Genomic DNA, 19,884 nt, shown 5'->3' on the forward strand with positions numbered 1-19,884 from the left:
ATTTCCTCTCCTCATATGAGGCTAATTATATAAAATAAGTCTGCCTCAATTTATTTCAGTCTCCTTGAGAATGACTCTTGATTGAATTAAAGTGGTATGAAACAAGATCAAAGGACAGACTGGTCGCTATAATGTAGTTTAGATACATCTGGAGCTCATTTTGTAATATGTTTTTGGTGTAACAAAACTACTTGTGAAAATAACCTTTTTTTCTTACATGAGCTACAAAAAAGGTGAAACACTATAAAAAACGACATAAAAATGCATGAAAAAAGCTTTTTTATTACAAGAGAAATAGAAAAGATAAAAGCATTGTTGGCATCATATCGGCTTATCACAGCACAAAAAGCACCACAGACACAATAACCAATATGAAAACTAGAATAAGGGTGAGATAATATAATCAGTCCTGTAGGACGAGAAAGGAAACACCAGCAGGACTGAGAACAGAGTCAGCAGCTCCACAATCACAGAGCGTCTATAAATAATATACAGAGGGTCCACGAGGCTTCGCGGACGCTGTTATAAAGATCTTTACAAAGGCAGGTGGGGTGTATGTCTGAATGAGACACATACTGTAATCAAGACAAGACACACATCAAATCCTTTACTTTATCTCACCGCAGCCAGACCTGGCTTGGATACAAGACAAACTGTAAACTCTCTCAGTTGTTTGGTTCATCCCAGAGACTCGAGTAAACACTGAGAGCACGAATACTCCAGAGTAACTCTGTTTCAGTTTTAAATAAGATATCCACCGTGCGACAAACGCACTCCCCTTCATGCTAGGGTCTCAAATGTACAAAATGATAAAGTATTGTGTCACCCTCAGACTATTTTATCACTTTTATTCAAGGTTTGGTGTCATCGTGTTGTTTTTGGACCCTTCAGTATAGAATGAAGAATGATTATTAGATGTCTTGAGGCAACAGTGGCTACACAAACAAGGTGATATTATAAAATAACTTGTTTTCAGTCCAGTTTTGTGCTGGTTGTCAGTTTTTGTCCACTAGTTAGAGGCTTATCCTTAAAACACGTTGAGCGATAGAGGAAAAACTGAGCTGCGGTTTGGATCTGAATCCAGGTTTGTGTGTCGACCTCAACATTTAAAGGTAACGCTCACCTTATGCGTTACCTCATGACCTACTACACTTGCACGGGCAAATAAACAGCATTTCATAAGTGCTCATCACAGTGATGGATTTAACTCCAAATGCAAACTTTTGCAGAGTTTTGCAGCAAATTTAGGGGGTTGTGCAGCGTCGCTTAAAGTGTTATTGAAGTACAAACGACCTCCCCTCTGCCCTTAATGACCAGTTTTCACACCTTCTGACGACTACTAGCCCTGTAATGCTAAGTGTGTCATATCTAATACATCAGCTGTTGTGAGATTTTTTTAGTCAGTGTCAGTGTTTCTGCTTTTTGTTTTGTTTTTTTTGACAAATGATACAAATTAAAACTTTTGTCAGATTGTTTAATAAACTCTACTTTTTCAAAAAATTAAAAATTTCTGGCATTTATTTCATAGTTCAAACAGGCAGTTTCCAGGTTTTCCCAGGTAGCTACACAGGCAGATACGACCTGACTTCTGATGTACGCCCAGTCATTTTGTTCTATAAGCAGCCCTGAAACATGACAGAAAAGAGCTTTAAGGGTTACTGCTAGCGGGCTTTCAAGGGGTAAAGAGTCCAGGTGTAAAGATTTGAAATCTTTTCTATCCATTATGTAAATCCATATATGTAAAACTTGCAGAAAACTTCTGGGGCAGCTGTGAGTGAGCAGGTGAAGCTGTATGGGGAGGTGCCAGCATATAAATAAATAAATAAATAAATAAAATGCATTTATTTGCTTAGAGCTGCAAACAACCATAGCAGCTGCAGTGGTCCTTTTTAATGTGGCTTCCTTGGACTTTTAAGCCCAGATGATCCGACATACTGCAGTGAAACTATAATGAAAAAGTTTTTTTTGACAACCCTTAAATACCAGCTGCTTCGACCTTTTAAAATCCTCTCGCCACATTAATCACACTCTGCTTCGTCCTTTAAACCACGAAGCAGCACGTACAACTCGACGCTAAGAATACATACATGTTTCAGATATATTTTGATGTGTTCAAGGTACATGCATTCATGTGTAAACATAGACTCAGCCAGTTAGAGGCTTTGGATTCATGGTAGTCAGATAGTATAGGATACACACAGGCACAAACACTTGGGCAAACACACACACGCGAGCACACGCGCGCGAGCACACACACACACACACGCACCTGAGATGCCTTTATTATCGGGCCAGATTGTTCAACAATACTATAGCTTCAGTTTCCTTTCAAGTGTGAAACATACATATATGGTAGTAGTGTGCTATCGGTTAACGGCAGTAAGTCTTCTGGCAGTGCTGAATCAGACAGTGGTTTGAGCTCCAACCATGTTGTAGCTATCAGCTGTTTTCCATTCGTTTAGGATGAAGACTGAGAAGATGATCGAGTAACACAACGAGAAGATCAGAAGAAAATATAGATGAAGTCGGCATGTACTGTATGTCTCTGATAAATACTGTATCTTCACGTACTAAACCTAATCGACAACAGTATTAGAATTCAGTGTTTATGCTCAAAAATCGAAAGTGTGGCGACTGGTATATGTGGAAGCACACGAGTAAAAGTCTCCAAGACTAAAACTACAAATATCTGAGTGTTAAACTTAAGAAAAAGAAAAAAACCTCTACGATCATGTTTAAAAAACTTCACAGGAAGTCACCGACTTAAGCAGCTATTGTTAAAATCATACAGAGTACTATGGTGTAGATAGCACATCTAATAACAATAGCAGTAATAATACTATCTAGAGCTCTGAATTGGGAATAGTAAATTACTGATGTTGCAGCCTGCTTAGTGTAATCAAACTAAAAACACTAAAATTAATCTCATGAGTCGAGTCTGCCAATTTTAATAGTGATCTTCCTCTTGACAAATAGACAATGCCCTCAATTCCGCTTCTGCACACTAAATCTGGGCGCGCACGGCACAGAGAGAAATCTCCGAGAATAGTGATTAACCCCTGAAACCAAAGTCCTGGAAAATACTGTTAGAAGTGTAAAACTAAAATGATCTTGGGGAGGGGGGGGGTCCCAGTTCAGGAGCTGCCAGCCTTGAAGTTCAGATTCACCATATTTATCCTTCATGTATACCAAACGTGATAATTAACCGCTAAATGGTGCATTTGATTGCCCTCTCAGCTCAGAACGTCAGGAGGTATTGCATCACTGGAGGTAACTGGATTCAGTTGGTCATCGGTTAGTAAGAATTAAATTAAAAGTGTTGATTAACTTCCTGTCTAAAATTCAGACGGCAGAAGATCTGAATGAATAAAATACTGATACAGACACATGAGTTTTTTTCTGAGTTTTCCAAGAAGCGGGGAAGTGTTTCATGAATACTTTCCACCCTGGGCTTTGCCTCAGACTGAATCAAAGCTGTCACATTAAGGTCTCACATCTTTGACTCCATCAGTCATTATCTAGGCCAGTTGTACTTCCTGTCCCAGATTCAAAGCTAAACAAGGAGAAGTACCTGCAAAACAAAGCAAAATTGCAAGACCTGCATGAATTAACTGTTGTCTTAAAACAGGGCTTAAAGTATTTCTTTGTGTTTCACACTGTGCTGTATTCCATTACATTATTTTATGCTATTTCAGCACACTGATGTGATTTTATTTTATCCTCAAAGAAAAAGTAAAGTAGTTTAAATTGCTTTTTAAAGGTGCTATTTTTTAGAAAAGTAGGAGTGTGAAGACGATGCAAAAGATTTAATTTGGATTTGGACCCGTTTTACCCATTCATTCACTGGCTGCTTGAAGGCAACTTTTTGGTGATAAACATGGAAATGTTAGACATTTCGAACTGATGAGAGGGACCTGAATGCACCATTAGTTTTGGTTTCTGTCACACTGAAAAGTGCATGTTTACCCCCCCACCCCCCATCCCCCCACCTTCAACATAAGGCAGCCCCTGAATGTGGACAGCCCCTCGTATCCGCTCAAAAACAGGAGTTACTTCCTGTGAGGTCAGTGCTGATGTCATCTGGAGGTGTGGACCTGGTGGTTGGGTGGCTGGGCGTAGAGGTACTTCCAGATGGCGTAGTAATGTATGGCCGCTCCCATAGCTACAAACATGTGCCAAATAGCGTGAGCGAATGGGACAATGCCGTCACTTTTGAAGAAGACTATCCCCAAACAGTAGCAGGCCCCGCCGACCAGCAGCTCACACAACCCGGACTGCTCCGGCTGAGAAGAGGCATTAAGTTTATTATTTTTAAACTGTTTAATGGGTCATTTTAAACCCAATCAAGCAGCAGAAAATGTGAGTGGCCTCACCATTGAGAGGATGACCAGGGCAGGAAAAACTCCCATCACTGTGTAGCAGATCAACTCCATGAGCTTATACCTACGACAGCAATGGGTTACTGAGCACGGGTGTTACTGAGCGTAAAGTTAGGCAGTCTTAATAACAGCTTGGAAAAAGCTTAATCAATTTTAAAAGAAGTTTAAATATTTGACATACTAAGAAAATAAATATGTGAGCAGACCTCTCATGGAAGAAGAAGACGTAGGTGGTTCCAAAAGACGCCATGACCCAAACTAACCAGCGCATGTGACACGCCCAGGGACCCAGCTCTCGCAGGTTTAGCCTGTTGAAAAAATCAATCAATCAATCAAAAAAAATGCCATCTACACATGCAGTTTTGAAAAAATATCTCTGTCCACATGTAAACGCTAAAAATAAAAGGGAGGGAAAGACTAAACAGGGTTTTGTACCCTTACAAAACCTTAAGTACTTCAGTAAAGTTTTTGTTTTGCTGGAAAAGCAGCTAATTTTGAAACGCCTTCAGCATTTCAAATGTTAATTATTAAAGACAGTATTTTGATTGGTATAGAATCACAACTTAGGAATGAACAAAATGCATATAGCGTACATAAATTAAAATTTTTCAAAAAAGTAAATTTATTCAAAACCGACGTTGGGATTTGGGTTGTGACAGCGTCTGTGTTGAATGTAGAGGCGCCCGAGTGAACTTCGAACGCCTCTGTCGTTCTAAATGGAGGGACAATAATTGCTGTTTTACGTGTGTATACTTAGATATACACACGTAAAACTGCCGTAAAACTGCAGATAGTCAGAGTAACAGCAATGGTAGTTTGTCTATATCCACTATTTTAGAAATTAATGTCATGTAAACAATAACGTGGCGCACAGCGTCACGTCAAAAAAGGCACATACCTTTGACAATGCATGACGAAATCTCATGGATTCATCTTCTAATTGCAGATCTTTTAAAATACAGCATGATGTTTATTTTTTAAACTATTATTCCAATCAGCTCATAAAACAGGATATGCTTTGGCTAACTTGTCACTGATAAGATCCTAAGTTTGCAGTGTTTTCATTTCGCTGACCAATAATTTTCACCACCAACCTTTTTTTCCTTATGGTAAATGGATCTTATATAGCGCTTTTCTACTCTTCTGAGCACTCAAAGCGCTTTACACAACTTGTGCATTCACCCATTCACACAAGCACATTGTTCTTAGTGCTTTCTAAGTAGCATTCACACACTCATACTCCGATGGATGGATCGGAGAGCAATTTGGGGTTAGTATCTTGCCCAAGGATATTTGGCATGCAGACTAGGGGAAGCCAGGAATCGAACCACCAACCTTCCGATCAGTAGATGACCTGCTCTACCGCCTGAGCTACAGCCACCCTTATAAAAACAAGATAATAACTAAACAAAACAGAAACACAAAACAGGACAAAAGCCAGGCTAAAACGTATTGACACTTTTGCCTCCAAATAAAAATGAGATGAAAATGAAAATCTTCTGATGACATGAAATCCAATCAGAACTAATGGACGCTTTGTAAACCGCGTAGAGCAGTTTTCACCGTTAACACCAATTTTAAGTCAGATCCACTTGCTTGTCACATTTGATTAAAAAGAAAAGAAGGGGGGGGGGGAGATAATAATAATGTCATCTTTTATTTACAGTCTATGTAACTTAATCATGACTGACAACAGGAGGGTGCATAGGTTTTCTCACAACGGACCCAGACTGAGGATTAGTTTCCTTGCAGTTAGCTCAACAAACACTCTCTGAGTGCCAGTTATTGGAAACACTATTTGCTATCTGTAATATGTGCTGGAGGTGGTGGTTGTTGGGGGTTCTGTGTTATGTCTGTTGCTGTTATGTTGATTTTAATCATCTTTTGTGTGTTTATTCATATTCAGAGCCCCTTGTACCACAAGTGTTGAAATGAGCTATATAAATAAAATTTGAATAATGTACTTACTTATATATACAGTTTACACACACCCACACACGCCTAGCAGGCTAGTTTGTTTACCAAGGGGCGTAGGAAGCAGCGATGAAGAAATAGATCACCATCCTGTCACACATGTGAAAACACTGCTCCACAGACCTGAAGAGGGAGCAGAAACAGCTCAGAAACGACTCAGTGACACTGTTTAGATATGAAACATCATTATTAAAAATGATATATTTAAAATAATCCAATGCATCACAGATATTGTGCTACAATGTATATATGTGGGTGTGTGTATATAAGTATATACCGTAAGTGGCTCTTCTTCCAGGCCACAGTGTGGAAGAGGGTGGAGATGATGAAGAGTGAGCTGAGCCCCGCCCCATACACCCAGGCTGACAGCCGCTCCCATTGGTCCTCTGACTGGAAGTGCAACACTGAGCTTCCCAGCAGGCTGGGGATTATCCACAACTAAATGAATTCATAGCATAAATGAAACATGAGGCACAAAGAGGCAGGCAGGCAGGACTGACTGTAAACACGAGCATGATGCTGCTGATGTTATGTAATTTTCACTGGGTTTAATGATCACTTTCTGTGTGTGTGTGTGTGTGTGTGTGTGTGTGTGTGTGTGTGTGTGTGTGTGTGTGTGTGTGTGTGTGTGTGTGTGTGTGTGCATTTACCGCATGCGTGGCACAATTGGCAGCATGCTCATATTCGGTGGGCTGGTATCTCTTGTTAGGAGGAACACGATTGTTCATATACCTGCAAATGATCACATTTATTAACAATTTTACTGTGCAATACTTAGCTGAAATTTATATAATAGTGTAATAACTAGGGTGGTAATGATGTGGTGATAATTCCAGTTAGTGACAACACAGTAAAATTTTGTTAACAGTTTGATAACCTGTGTGTATTAAAATGATAATTTCCCATTGCTCATCAATAGGCTATTGTATATTATCTTCTAATTATATGCATGAAGGTTAGTATTATGTGGTTATTATCTCCTTTTTCACACAGCAAGGTAGTTTGCTCCCAGTTATTACTCTTTTTAAATTCCACTGGCCTTCTGGGACCTGTCCAGTCTGGATTTAAAGCCAGGTATTAAAGTTATGGCTTTGAAACAATTTAATTCCCATCTTAAACACAGAGCCTTCCTTTCCTGTCTCCTGAGTTCACTCCTATTTTTTACGGAGTCCCCCAAGTGTCTGTTTTGGGTTCACTTTTCCTGGCTCTATAACTCCTCTTCTTGAATCCTTAATGGAAATCAAGAGCCAATTCATTCATTCTTAGTTCCTATAAATTGGGAGGTTCTTTTTCTCTTCCTTATAAACTGTGTCCCCTCTCTCTCTGTGTTAAGTCTCATGTGAAGAATCTGGATCCTGAGCTACATTTTAACAAACAAATTGTCATCTGTTGTCAAAACAGAGCTTTATCGTCAAATATTTCAAATATTTTCTATTTAATCCTTACACAGAAAAAGTAATTCGAGCCTGTTGCCTGTTGTTATAATTTGCTGTATTGTGGTCTCCTTTAGAAGTTTCTATCTTGCCTCCAGTTACTTCAAAATGCTGCATCTAGACTTAACTGGTGCTAAGAAATTAGATCATATCATTCCCATAATGGCTTCACTACATTTTGTCCCTTTCCATTTAAGAATTAAATTCAAGATGTATAAATAGTTTTTAAAGCTCTCACTGGTCAGGCACTCACCTATATGATTTCTCTTATTCACCTTCACACAATCCCTCTTTTCTTAGATATAGTGACAAGCTCTGACTTCGTGTTCTCTGTTCTGGGCTCAAACAGATGGAAGGACTTTCTCAGTTGCATCCATCATCGTGGAACCAGCTTCCTGTGTTCATTGCAAGTGCTCCAATTATTGCCGTCTTTAAATCTGAAAACATAGCTGTATTTCATGGTATTCTTGGGTTCATAATCTGAAACTGGTGGTGGTTATTTTGTATTGCGGGCACATTTAAATTTGTGATCTTGTACTATTATTTTTGAAGTTTTTATTGTTTTGTGCAGCTCTTTGGACAGTTTTTTTAACTGTGCGTTACAAATTTTTGATTATTACACCACTATTATCATGTTATTACTGAGCTGTACTATAAAGTGCTACCTTTCTTTTTATTACAGGCAGCAGCATTTATGCAAATGACACATTTCACATTTGCTCACATTTAAATGCTTCATCATCTTAACATCTACACTTAAAAATACATACAAACTGGGTCGCTCATTAACCGAAGCCAAAGGTCTCTATCATACAAATGGATCTGTTCAGACTTAGTGGTCATTTATGCAAATATGCAAAATTTGAATTTTAAGCAATATTGCTGTTTTGTAATTATTTACTCATTAACTTTACTCTTTCCTTTATAAGTAAATATAACAGAAACAGTACATGTAATTTGGCATTAAAAAAATTTCACACACACACTCCAAAAAATTCTCAGTCTGAATTTATGGCAATATTTAATGAAATATGTATTCTATAGAAATGGGTATTTAAGTTTAAGCTGTTAGGTGTTGTTTTGAAATATACCTCGGATGTTACTGGGGTTTATGGAGCACATGTTGCTTGCTTAAAGGTCAGTTTAAAAAAATAAAATAAAATTGGACTCTTTGCATAATCCATATTTCAATATGTTCCTTTTTTCCTTACACTTAACTCATCCTTTGACTGAAACAAGCTGTTCTCGCTTTACGCCAACTGTTTTCTAATAGACTGCTCCTCACAAGGTTTGAACAACAGGTGGGCGGGGCTTTGAGTCTAACAGCCAAGCCTGGGAGTGCGTCAGGATGATCAAATTAGGTTATCTACTCTCACTGACATGATACAGAATCAAGGGTAAAAAAAGTCAGTCTGAAGCCTGAGCTATTGGCCAACATTTGTTGTACATACACTAATGTAATTATTTGAGGCTTTGTCCATGTTTGTAATGAGCATCTGGCATTGCAACAGAATTTATATAACAAGAGTAATGGGTCCACTTTAATAGGACTTTGTAGAATTAAGCTGCAGACCATATTTACTGTGTATGATATTTAAACCCACTTGTATCTCAATGCTAACAATCCACCCCACCCTCTTGTTTCGCTTAGCAACGCTACTACATGCTTCAACTTGTTGCCATGACTGCCGTTGCCTGGCAACAGTGGGTAACCACAGAGCGACTGAAGCAGAGGTTTGATCTCTTTCAGAAACGGCTCACACATACAGCCATGCCCACATTTTCTCACATACACACGCACACTCCGATCTGTTCGTTTGATTGCGAACACTCAGTACAGAAACTCAAACAGTTCAGGAGGTAGCACCCTGACAGTGATGTCACTGTTGTCATGGAAACCACAGGCAGGGATTGTCCTCCCCTCTTCCCTACAACAGAAAACTCCTCGCTGCTTTCATCTTTCTTTCTTCGCCTCTCTTTCCTCCTCCCTCTCCCGTTCCCCCACCATGGCTCCTCTCTGCTTCCCAATGATGAAATTAACATGCAGGGAAGGCAAATGATGTCTTTGCAGACACACAAAATGTAAGCATGTGCACATCCACATGTTGTAAGTCGTAAGACATGAAAAAGAAGGAAAGGGAATACCGCTCAGAACCTCAAAGAATCCATTTGTTTTTATGAAATGCCCCCAACAGCTAATTATGCTGTCTATCTGAGGAGCTGTGCATGCATGCGGCTGCAGAAACAATACTTCTAAATAATCTAAAAAGAGGAATATCACAGCTGTGGGTATATGCGTGGTTGTTGTCAAAATGCTGATAAGACATTCATGATCCTTCATGAACATATATACACAAGGAGAACTAAAGAAAGATGATGTAAAAAGGATGGCAGCACCTTTCACTTCCCTTTCTCCTCCATTTGCTGCTTTGTTTTTCAGAGTGACACTCATTAGGAGCTATTAATACTAACCGGCCCAGCCCAGAAACACCGTCTTGTCCCAAATAAAAGACTTCCCCACCCTGTATCCAACACTGGCCTCACACTGTCTGGCTTACTCTCTGTAGTGCGCACACATACAAGTGTGTGTCAGTGCCAGGCCCAGCAGGCCTGGTCAGGTCATTAATGACTTTATCAAGCTGGCTGATAATTAGCAGGCCAGAGGCCAGGCAGAGGGACTCACTCATGGGGCAGAGCAGAGCTGTGGAAACCCCGTGACATCTCTGCGTCTCTGTGGTCTAAATGAACCATGAAGACCTCGGTCCAGTTAACACAGGACATGAATTAACACTGCTTTACTTCATGGGTCTTTGTGCTATTATGTAAATCTATAATAAAGTTAACATCCACACACTGCTGAAAACAGTTGCCATATAACTGTTTTTCTTTGTTATAGCACTGTAAATCAAACAGGTCTTGGATTAAATTAGACAGTATATAGATTAAAGAACCACAATGGTGATTAAAATCTGATCATTTAAGCTATATATCCTAGTAAACCTAACTGCAAAAAGCTGGGAAAATCTGATCTATCAGCTATTTCAAAACTTTTGAGATTACCCCCCGTCTTGTCACGCTAATACATCCAAAGGCCAAAAACATTTCTTTTTTAAACTGATACACAACATAGAGAAGCTGCAGTTAGTCACAGCTGTGAAGATAAACCACTGGAAATTTCATTCAGTTTTTTTTTTTGTTAAGGCTCCTCTGACGTCTTGATTGAATCATTTAATCGTTTTGGTGTTTTCTTAGAAAAAGCCAGCCCGGGTCCTGTGGCAGGAAGTTGTGACGGGTACATGTTCGACAGCGCTTGAATGAATAAATGAATCTAGAAATGTTACATAACAAAAGTAACCACCACACGCTTCCTTAAAGTGCCCCGCATTGTGAAACAGCTAAAAATATATTTAGCTGTGATGTACTCATAAAAGACAACTGACATCATATCTGATTAAAAGAAGCAGCATGATAATTTCGCCTCAGCCCATAATGTGGCACACATGACTTCATGTGTGAGCTGTGGGAATTACAGTCTCTGCTCGCGAGATGGAACAAATACTACTCCCACAATTGCCTCAGTTGGCCTATTTTTTGAAGCAAATAATAATAATAATAAAGTATCTCTCTATATATACCTATGACTCTATTTTGGAAGCATTTTTTTAACATCAATTCAGTTTGGTTGGGTTTGGAGCTAAAAACAAGACCACTAAACATATAACTCAGAGTGTGGAAGTTGTAATGGACAGCGAACAGAACAGATGATCAGCTGATTCATAGCATAAAAGCAGTCAGCAGATTAGCAGAGCATGAGCTGAGAATGAAAATAATTCTGAGTTGCAACATTGGTCTACTTCGTTTGTCCTCGGGACAGCCTCAGCCTAGATCCAGTTGGCTTCTGTGTGCCAGATATTAAATAAAGTTGAAAAGGCTGAGGAAGAGGAGGGGGTGGCCTTTCCTCTGTGTCACAAAGATCACAGGGAAAGAGGAAAAAGGAAGAAGTAGCAAGATGAAGAGAAGGGGGAAGTGGCAGGTTGTGTGTTTGCTTAAAATAAAATAAGAAATAAAAGAAATCCTGAGCTTGAATATAGAAATTTGAAAAAGATACATCACTAATTATGAGACATGCAGAAAATACATATGAGTTATTTACAGCTGGTTCCCAATGAGCATCCTGGACCTCATCATCATCATCACTACCAAAAAGCAGCCTTTCTGTTCATCTCCAGTCTCTAACCGTATATTGAATGAGCTCACCCACCTTACAAGATTCATTTACAGAGGAAATAGGCAACAGTTGACGGCAGACAGACAGTGTGGCCAAAGCCTGAATCCCCCCTGTGAGTGATGGGCGAGTTGGCCGCCGATAATTGATTAGTTCAGCGTTCAGATCTGCAGCGAGGAGGTTTAATGGAAGGTAACGAGCACGTCGCCTTTTCACCGTCGTCGTCTTATCCACATCTCAAGCAGCACTGGGAGACGCATGCATCCCGACCCAGCCGCCTCCAGAGGGTCCAGTCCGGAAGTGTGGGCGTCAGTGGGGGGACGAGGGGATGAGTCTCAGTCGGTGCTGATGCTTGCTCGCTCTTTCTCTCTCTCTGTCTTTCTCTCTCTCTCCCCGCCGGTTCACCTCATCACGACTCGGTGAGGGGGCTGTTCTTCATCACTGAAGGCTGCCACATCATTCTGTGATGAGGGGCTGATTCAGAGGCAAGTCGTGCCTGCAGTTCCTGCTTTGGTCTCTAGGTGGAGGCGCAGGCGCGCTCTCAGGGACTGGTATTATGTAATAAGGCGACGACGTTAACGCATCTAATTATCGAGTCAGAGAAGGATTATTTAAAGCGACACTCAGCTACGGCTCCTAGTCTGCGCGGCGTTTTACCAGGTATGAACAATATAACCCCGTGACGTCACTGTGATGTCATCTGGCTGGGTCTTCAGTCTTCCTTGAGACACATAGAGACTTTTGCTGCTAATATGTGGACTGTCGCTTTTTAATAAAGAACCAGATATCTTGAATATACAAGATTTTAATTACTGAATCTGAATGTAATTATAAAAACATCTCATTTATGTAATTTTCTGTTTCTGCGGCGGAATTAATGAGATATGCTACAGGAACCAAGTGGGGCAGAAATAGCTCCTCACACTGACACGTTTTTCAGTTATCTATTTATTTACTGGCAGCCCCTTACATACATTACAGGTCAGAATATCTCCCCCTTTGATGCTTCAGTCTTGACTATTTTATCATTTCAAACCTGACCTTGGCAGGTCGCTTGAACTTAGGAAGAGGCAGGAGGTCTGATAGCTGATAGGTGTTCTCTGTTTTTGGCTTTTTTTTTATTTTACTCAGAGGGATACTTTTTGCTCCACCTGATCTATTGGAAAACTATTAATTATAAATATATATTGTATGGTTAATTGCTAAATATTCACTGCTGACACCTGGGAGTTTCATGTCACAGTTAATTTAAAAAAAATTAAGATAAAAAAGTATTTGATTAGATTTTTTTTTAAACATCAACAAGACCAAAACACACTTGTAAGTTTGTGCAGCAGGATGTTTTCCCATCAATCGATGAGCAGCTACAACGGCAACAGCTTAGACAGTATTGTACCTGTATTAACAATCTAATAGCATCGATCTATCACGTGAGACACTGCAGTGGATGAGGAGATGTGCATTTGGCTGAAAACCCATCAGTGCTTTTAAAGAACCGGGACTGAATACATGAGTATGTGGAGTCATGTTGATCCTGTGTCTCACATACAAATGTTCATTACTCTTAGGCAGTGGGGTTTGAAAGTAGTAGGGATGGGTAAACTCAACATTACAGATGTAATAATCCCACGTTTCTGTCCACCTGATTCAACCTACAGTTTACAGGCACGACAGCAGCAACAGGAATTCTTGCTGTTCGCTTTAACTGAAAGACTCGGTGAGATAAGACATTTGGTCTGAAGAGGTTAACGAATTGATTGCTTTAATGAAACGTGAGTATAGCAGGGCATCGCCAAACTGTCTGATATATAACACCAAGAAGTTGTAAAATTGCTGTTTTGTACTCATGGCGGGTTTTTCAAACTTGTGTTCGTTAATTTTAAGCATTATGTTATCTAACCAGTACGTTTTAGGATGTAAATTTTATAAAAATGGAATAATATATTACATTACAACATTGTTTTTATACAAAATATTAGCTTTTCCCCAGGTTAGAAAAAAATAATCTCATCTGCGTCACACGAGACAGCAACTTTTCTCAGTTAAAACTGTAAGTGTTCGAACTTTGAACTTAAGTTGTCCATCTGTACAGACAAATAAACAATGAGCTGAAAGGTTCAAAGTCCTTAATCCAGATTTAAACAGACGTAAACACACACACACACACAAACGAACCAGATTCTACTGAGCACTTTAACAGTAATCTTTTATTAAATGCATATTATGACCAGCATAAGCGTTTAACAATTATTGCAGCATTTCATTCTGATTAATAGAAAATGCCTGCTTTAAGCAGTCAGCTCAGGCTGAGCTCTAATCTAAGTCATTAAGTACCGTTTGCAGACATGTGGTCAGTCCCTCTGTATACAGCACTGAATGTAACAAGCTCAGCATAAAGCTTCAGAGAGATCGCAAACACTGTTTGAACTGAAGTCTGCTCGTTGAACCTGCATATATAAAAAATATACCTGATTAAAATAAGGCCAAGAAGCTTTGGGTAATAAGGCAGCAGTTTTTCTCCATAACTCCGGGAGCAACTTTGGTCGGAGAAATGTAAACTTCAGTTTAGACTATCTTCAAGTCCTTCATGGCAGACTCCAGAGACTGAAAAGACATTGACAGACATGTGAAATCACTGTGGTAGTCAATACCTGGCAATCCTGCATGTCTGTGTCTGTCTGTGTGTTACCTTGACATCCCAAATGCCCATTCCTCCATCCATACCAGTGGTGCAGAATTTGGTGCACTGGTTTCTTCCTCCTTCCAGCACAGAGATTTGGCTGAAATATTGTTTGAGACGTGAGAAAGCCAAGTAGTAACATATCATTTGTTTTAGGGTTTTCATAGCTATATTTAAAAAAAAATATCACTTTAACCAAATCCCCTCTCATACCCAACCACACATCACCACTCGCTTTTTGGGGGTTTTAATTTTCATGGATACGAAGCATTTGTTTTCTCCTGACCTGATGCTGTTCTTGTGGAGAGTGTTCAGGTCCTTGTCGGTGTTCTGGGTCTCCGAGGCTCGACGGTCCAGGTTCTGAAAACGCTCCCTGGCGCTGATGCCCTTTTGGGCCGCCTGCTTAGGAACATCCAGTTTGCCACCAAATGTCAAGCTGCCTTTGGCACCGTCATACACAAACAGCACCGGGTAACAATCATGGCCCTAGAGGAAAAGACATACAAAAGGAGATATTACAATATCAGGTTGGAAATATGAGAGACTAGACTCTTGTTTGTTATTCTGGATGCTAGAATAGATACAGCCAGAAAGCGCTATTTATTCATTTATTTACATTATTTATATGGAGACACTGGGCCAGAAAAGTTTGGGATATAAAATTATAAAATTACTTTAAATTAAATTAAAGGAACTGTTGTGTGTGCTGAATAAATGAATACTCACAGCTGCTACCAAGCTGTTCTCAGTAATGAAGGTGACACACAGCAGAGGAAGTGTCTCCGAGCTGAGACTGGTCAACCTGTGGAAGTTGTAGCAAAAAGTCAGAGTGGAGCACACAAAGCAATGTAAACACACAACACGCCCAGCTACGCTGCTCTGCCTTCACTTACGTGCCGTTCTTGCCGCCCTCGGACACACAAAGAGTTGAGTCATGGGAGGTCCAGGCCAGGCGGTTGCCAGAGTGCGAGAAGCACACGCTGTGCACCCAGCCGCCGCTTGCTCCTGAAGTCTGAGCTGCTGCTGGAGACCCTCCGGACTCAAAGAGCAACTCCCCAAAGGGCATCTTGCTACCCCAGGGAGTGGGCCCAGGCTTCTCCTCCACCTCCTTTATGTAGGCTGAAAACACTCTGTGAGAGTGAGGGTGGAGATATATTGTTATTTTGAAACCCACATGCCATATATCATGGACTGTATGAGGACTTTCCTTTTTTATATATCTAGGAGTAGCATCAGTGTTGGGCTGTACACGAAGTAATTTTAATAAAGCTGAAAGCTAAGCCTGTCTGTGACATACCTGCATTTGAAATCGCAGGATCCAGCAGCCAGAAGGGCGTTGTTGGGGTGCCAGTCCAAACTCAGGATTGTAGAGCGGATCGGCTTCTTAATGTGCTTACACACCCACCTGCAGATAACAAGAGATGGTTGCTAAACTCTCTCCAAGGGCGCTTCTTAGTATTCAAATAAAGCTTTCTGCATATATTAGTGAATTCGCTCACCAGTCGTTTTCCTGCTCAAAATAGCAGACGGAGATGAGACGAGAGCCGCTGCCAACAGCAAATTTGTTCTCTTTAGGTGACCATTTCACACAGCGAGCGGCACGGTTGATCCTGAGGATGACCAGGGTGGGCTTCCACGTTCCCTCTTTCAGGGTCCACACGTAGGCGTTACGGTCCGCTCCACAGGTAACTATGCGGTTACTTTCCGGAGCCCAATCGATACCTGCGAGATTTTTTTTAAAAAACTCTCAGGAACACATTTCCACTCACTTCTCTATATTACATCAAATAGGCAGAAAAGGAAGAAGAGCTATGCTATTATCAACGTCTCAAATGCATCCAAAATAAATAATTGACTAAAAATCTATAGAGTCTTTTTTCTTTATCTTCAAAGAGATAAAAGTAACTGTGCAGTGACTGGGATCTACTTTGATGTCTTTATACTTACTGGCAATCTACATAGCCAGCAGCTGATTAGAGTAGCTTAAGACAATGACAGGAAATTGTGAAACCAGTGAAGTCTCAGTAGAAGGAGCATACACTACAACAAAAGTATTGAGCCGCACCTTTCATATAACTCACTTACTTAGTTTGTGTTAAAGCTTAAAGTAATCCATTATTATGGGCATGGGCACTTTGATAGGGGCAGGTGTTAGCTGGTAGCTATGTGCTAGCTGTCACCTCTGCTAATCTAAGTCGCCCCTGGTGGAGTGTGAAGGTACTGCAGGTGGGCTGCAGTTACACCAGAAATTCACGTAAAAATTACTCACAAGTATGTACATTTATATATATTTATCTGCTCTTGTTTTGAAGTTTGTGTCCCAGTAGCAGGTGGGTCACACATTAGCCTAAATGTTTTCTATATGACTGGGTAGCATTAGCGATTTATAGACAACAGCCTGTGCTCTTTGTGTTTTTTGAATAAAATTTTCAAGGAAGTACATCACTTCCTCTTGTATTTTGATTAGACTAAAGATTAAAGATTGTGGTATTTCCTGGTTTTTAAGGAGGCCGCAGCACTCTTGACTTTGGGAATGGCTGATCTGATGCTTGACATTAAGCAATATGAGCATTAATAATCACATAGAGGTGGGGAAATGTTCCTACAGCTTGATTTATTTTGTACCACTGGATAAGGCAACCACAGATTTAGCAATACTGGAAAGCTGGATGGCCATTTCCTTGATATCGATTTAGGCAGATCCCAAAAAATGATGGAAACTTGTGCTCGATGTCACAGAAAAACCTAAAGTATTCTACAAAATCTTGTATTTTCACTTTCAGAATTGGTGAACTTGAGTAGTGGCTCTGAGGTTTAGGGGTTAATACGTTCGTCTTACATGCAAACCAAACTTCAGTTTGTCTCAAGCCAGTGCTGCTTCCAAGACCAAACAAACATGCGGATCCGACCCTTTGGGAAACAAGGCAATGTCAGAAAGTCCCTAACTAGTTTTAGTGTTGCTGTGTCTCACCTGTCACCTGCCCATTGTGTTCCTTTAGCTCATGGATTTTGGTCCACTTGGTCCCATCTTTCTTATAGATGTGGACCTCGTGGTTGTTGGGACACAGGGCAATCTCTGTGGCGGAAACAAAGAAGTTTGTGTTTCAAACCATATCAGCACAGATGGTCAACCGTACGAACACAATATTCATCATGGACAAAGTACAGCGTGACTGACACGAGAAGCTTTACAGCGGGCTGCTCAGTGGGGAGTAACACAGAAGAGCTGAGTGGGCACATGAGAAGAGAGAAAAAAAACAAAAAAACACTGTATGTATGAGCCTGGAGGCAGCACACAGACACACAGCATCTTTAAATAGAAGGCGCACAAGACCTGCGATCTTTGTTTTTTGTAACGTTGTAGCAAAGGCTGCATGTTTTAGTCAGCAGATGAGTCAGTGAAGCAGTGTTTGTCCTAGAACAGCAGTGTGGCTTACTTCGGTGTGCTTTTTTTTTTTTTTCACAGAATGACTAAACTGTTCATTTTGCAAACCTGAGTGAAACTCGAACAGCCTGGTTAAAGCGTCTCTTACATCCGCTTTGCCCAGAAACCAAAGTACTGTTGAAAAACATCCATATAAGGCTCTGGTTTCCTCCAGCTAACGGAGAGTAAGAACCACTCAGAGAGGCCTACAGACACCGCCGCCACTGTTACAGGAAACAGGAAATACCTTCTCCCACCTGGGAGCCAGTCGCAAACCTTGGGCTATTACACCATCTGTCACAGACTGTAGTCAGAGCAATATGCACCCATGATGTTGTGCTCAGCTCAAAGATGAGACCACTGGAAGTCACTGAAGAGCAAAAGAGTGACCAATCAGAGAGGGCGGGCAGACTTACGGGATCGATCTTTGTTCCAGGCATGGCAGCTAATTGGTTCCAGCAGGAAGCTGTGGTACGCCATGACCAATCAGATGTTAGAAGGAGATCAGGAAGTAGTAGGAGAGGAACCAGAGGCTGGTGGGCTGTCAAGTCTTTAAAAAAAAAAACAGAAGTTGCATTTCATGTTGAAAGCAGGAAGTGTTGAAGTACACGAAGAAATGTAAAAGTCTTTTTATTGAATGAAACCGTGAAATGATCCAAAGTGTTTGATACGTAATGAACTGACTTAAACTCCATTTGTGGGTGAAACACGCTAAACTTATCTCACTCAGAGCGTGTTAATGAAATCCAGACTTTCAGAGGAATGACAGAAACTATGCAGGTCCAAGGTAACGGACATCCCCACAAAAAAAGAGAAAAAGACACTCAACCATTGGAGGAAGAAACCAGGGGGAAAAAAATCAAATTTCTTTCATTTCTATCAGATACTTTACAAACACTAAAACACAAATGTGTGGGAAGCACGATTGCCTGTAGTACGCTTTGGATATTTCTTTGCAGAAAATGCATTATACTCAAATATGTGTGTGTGGGTGGGTGGGTGTGTGAGTGAGTGCCTAAGCACACTCAGTCAACTGTTAAATATTTTCTAGGCTACTTACCCCCGAGGGCAGGACAGAGATGAATGGGTGAGCTGAAGAGATGGGAGAGAGTTTTAAAAAAAAGAGCAGAGAAAGCAGAGGAAAGTAGCGGATCAAATAAAGTGGAGGGTGTTCAGCTCGCGGACTCTGGCCAGTCAACGCGAACGCCAACGACAGAGTGAGTGCAGGAAGAGAGAGAAGCTGAACTGAAGAGAGAGAGGGGAGGAGAGGTCAGAGGGGGAAGTGGAGGAGGGTACAGTGAAGCTCAGAGAGGGGAGACAGGCAGGAAGTTTCTGCAGGTTTTTCAGTTCTGAGGGTGGAAATAAAGAAATCATGGGCGTGGCGTGAGAAATGTGAGAGAAGGGGGACCAAAACTGCACTTTTTCTTTAATTGAACTTTAACATTATTAAACAGGAACAGAAAAAAAGTGTTAAAAGTAGTAAAAGAGGGAGGGGCATAAACACAATACAATGTTATGCACAAAGGAGGAGGCTGAATCTGAGGGGGGGAAGCAAAAAAAAAAAAGGAAAAGAAAAGCATGAAAGACACGGAAAAGAAGGGGGAGGGGCGTACGGGGCTGTCTGCATAAAGAAAAAGGAGGAAGTGAAAGAAGAGGGAGGAATCTGCAGGGAGGAGAGGGTGGCATCAGGAGGAGAAAGGGGTTGGCTCTACACTGGATTTGCTATTATTTGTCTACCAGTTACATTATGTGTCCTGTTCTTCATTTAT

The 19,884-nt window shown here is 40.7% G+C and overlaps 2 protein-coding genes across 2 annotated transcripts; both read right to left on the reverse strand.

Annotated features, from left to right (window-relative positions):
- Positions 1-320: 320 nt before the first annotated feature.
- Positions 321-12,471, reverse strand: LOC308394793 (monocyte to macrophage differentiation factor 2-like). The gene is made up of 7 exons (XM_080879321.1): positions 12,048-12,471; positions 7,004-7,085; positions 6,631-6,791; positions 6,402-6,476; positions 4,586-4,687; positions 4,374-4,443; positions 321-4,283 (listed from the first exon to the last, which is right to left on the reverse strand). The coding sequence occupies exons 1-7, from the start codon at positions 12,059-12,061 to the stop codon at positions 4,077-4,079; spliced, it is 711 nt and encodes a 236-aa protein (XP_080735447.1). The 5' UTR covers positions 12,062-12,471; the 3' UTR covers positions 321-4,076.
- Positions 12,472-14,190: 1,719 nt separating this feature from the next.
- On the reverse strand, positions 14,191-19,385 carry arpc1b (actin related protein 2/3 complex, subunit 1B). Its single transcript, XM_080879317.1, has 10 exons — positions 19,176-19,385; positions 18,532-18,665; positions 17,663-17,767; positions 16,191-16,413; positions 15,989-16,096; positions 15,585-15,821; positions 15,418-15,493; positions 14,978-15,177; positions 14,701-14,791; positions 14,191-14,615 (listed from the first exon to the last, which is right to left on the reverse strand). Exons 2-10 carry the CDS (start codon positions 18,593-18,595, stop codon positions 14,577-14,579), a joined length of 1,143 nt encoding a protein of 380 aa, XP_080735443.1. The 5' UTR covers positions 18,596-18,665; positions 19,176-19,385; the 3' UTR covers positions 14,191-14,576.
- Positions 19,386-19,884: the final 499 nt, after the last annotated feature.

Source organism: Rhamphochromis sp. 'chilingali' (genome assembly GCF_963969265.1).
Source record: "Rhamphochromis sp. 'chilingali' genome assembly, chromosome: 4".
NCBI classification, from domain to species: domain Eukaryota; kingdom Metazoa; phylum Chordata; class Actinopteri; order Cichliformes; family Cichlidae; genus Rhamphochromis; species Rhamphochromis sp. 'chilingali'.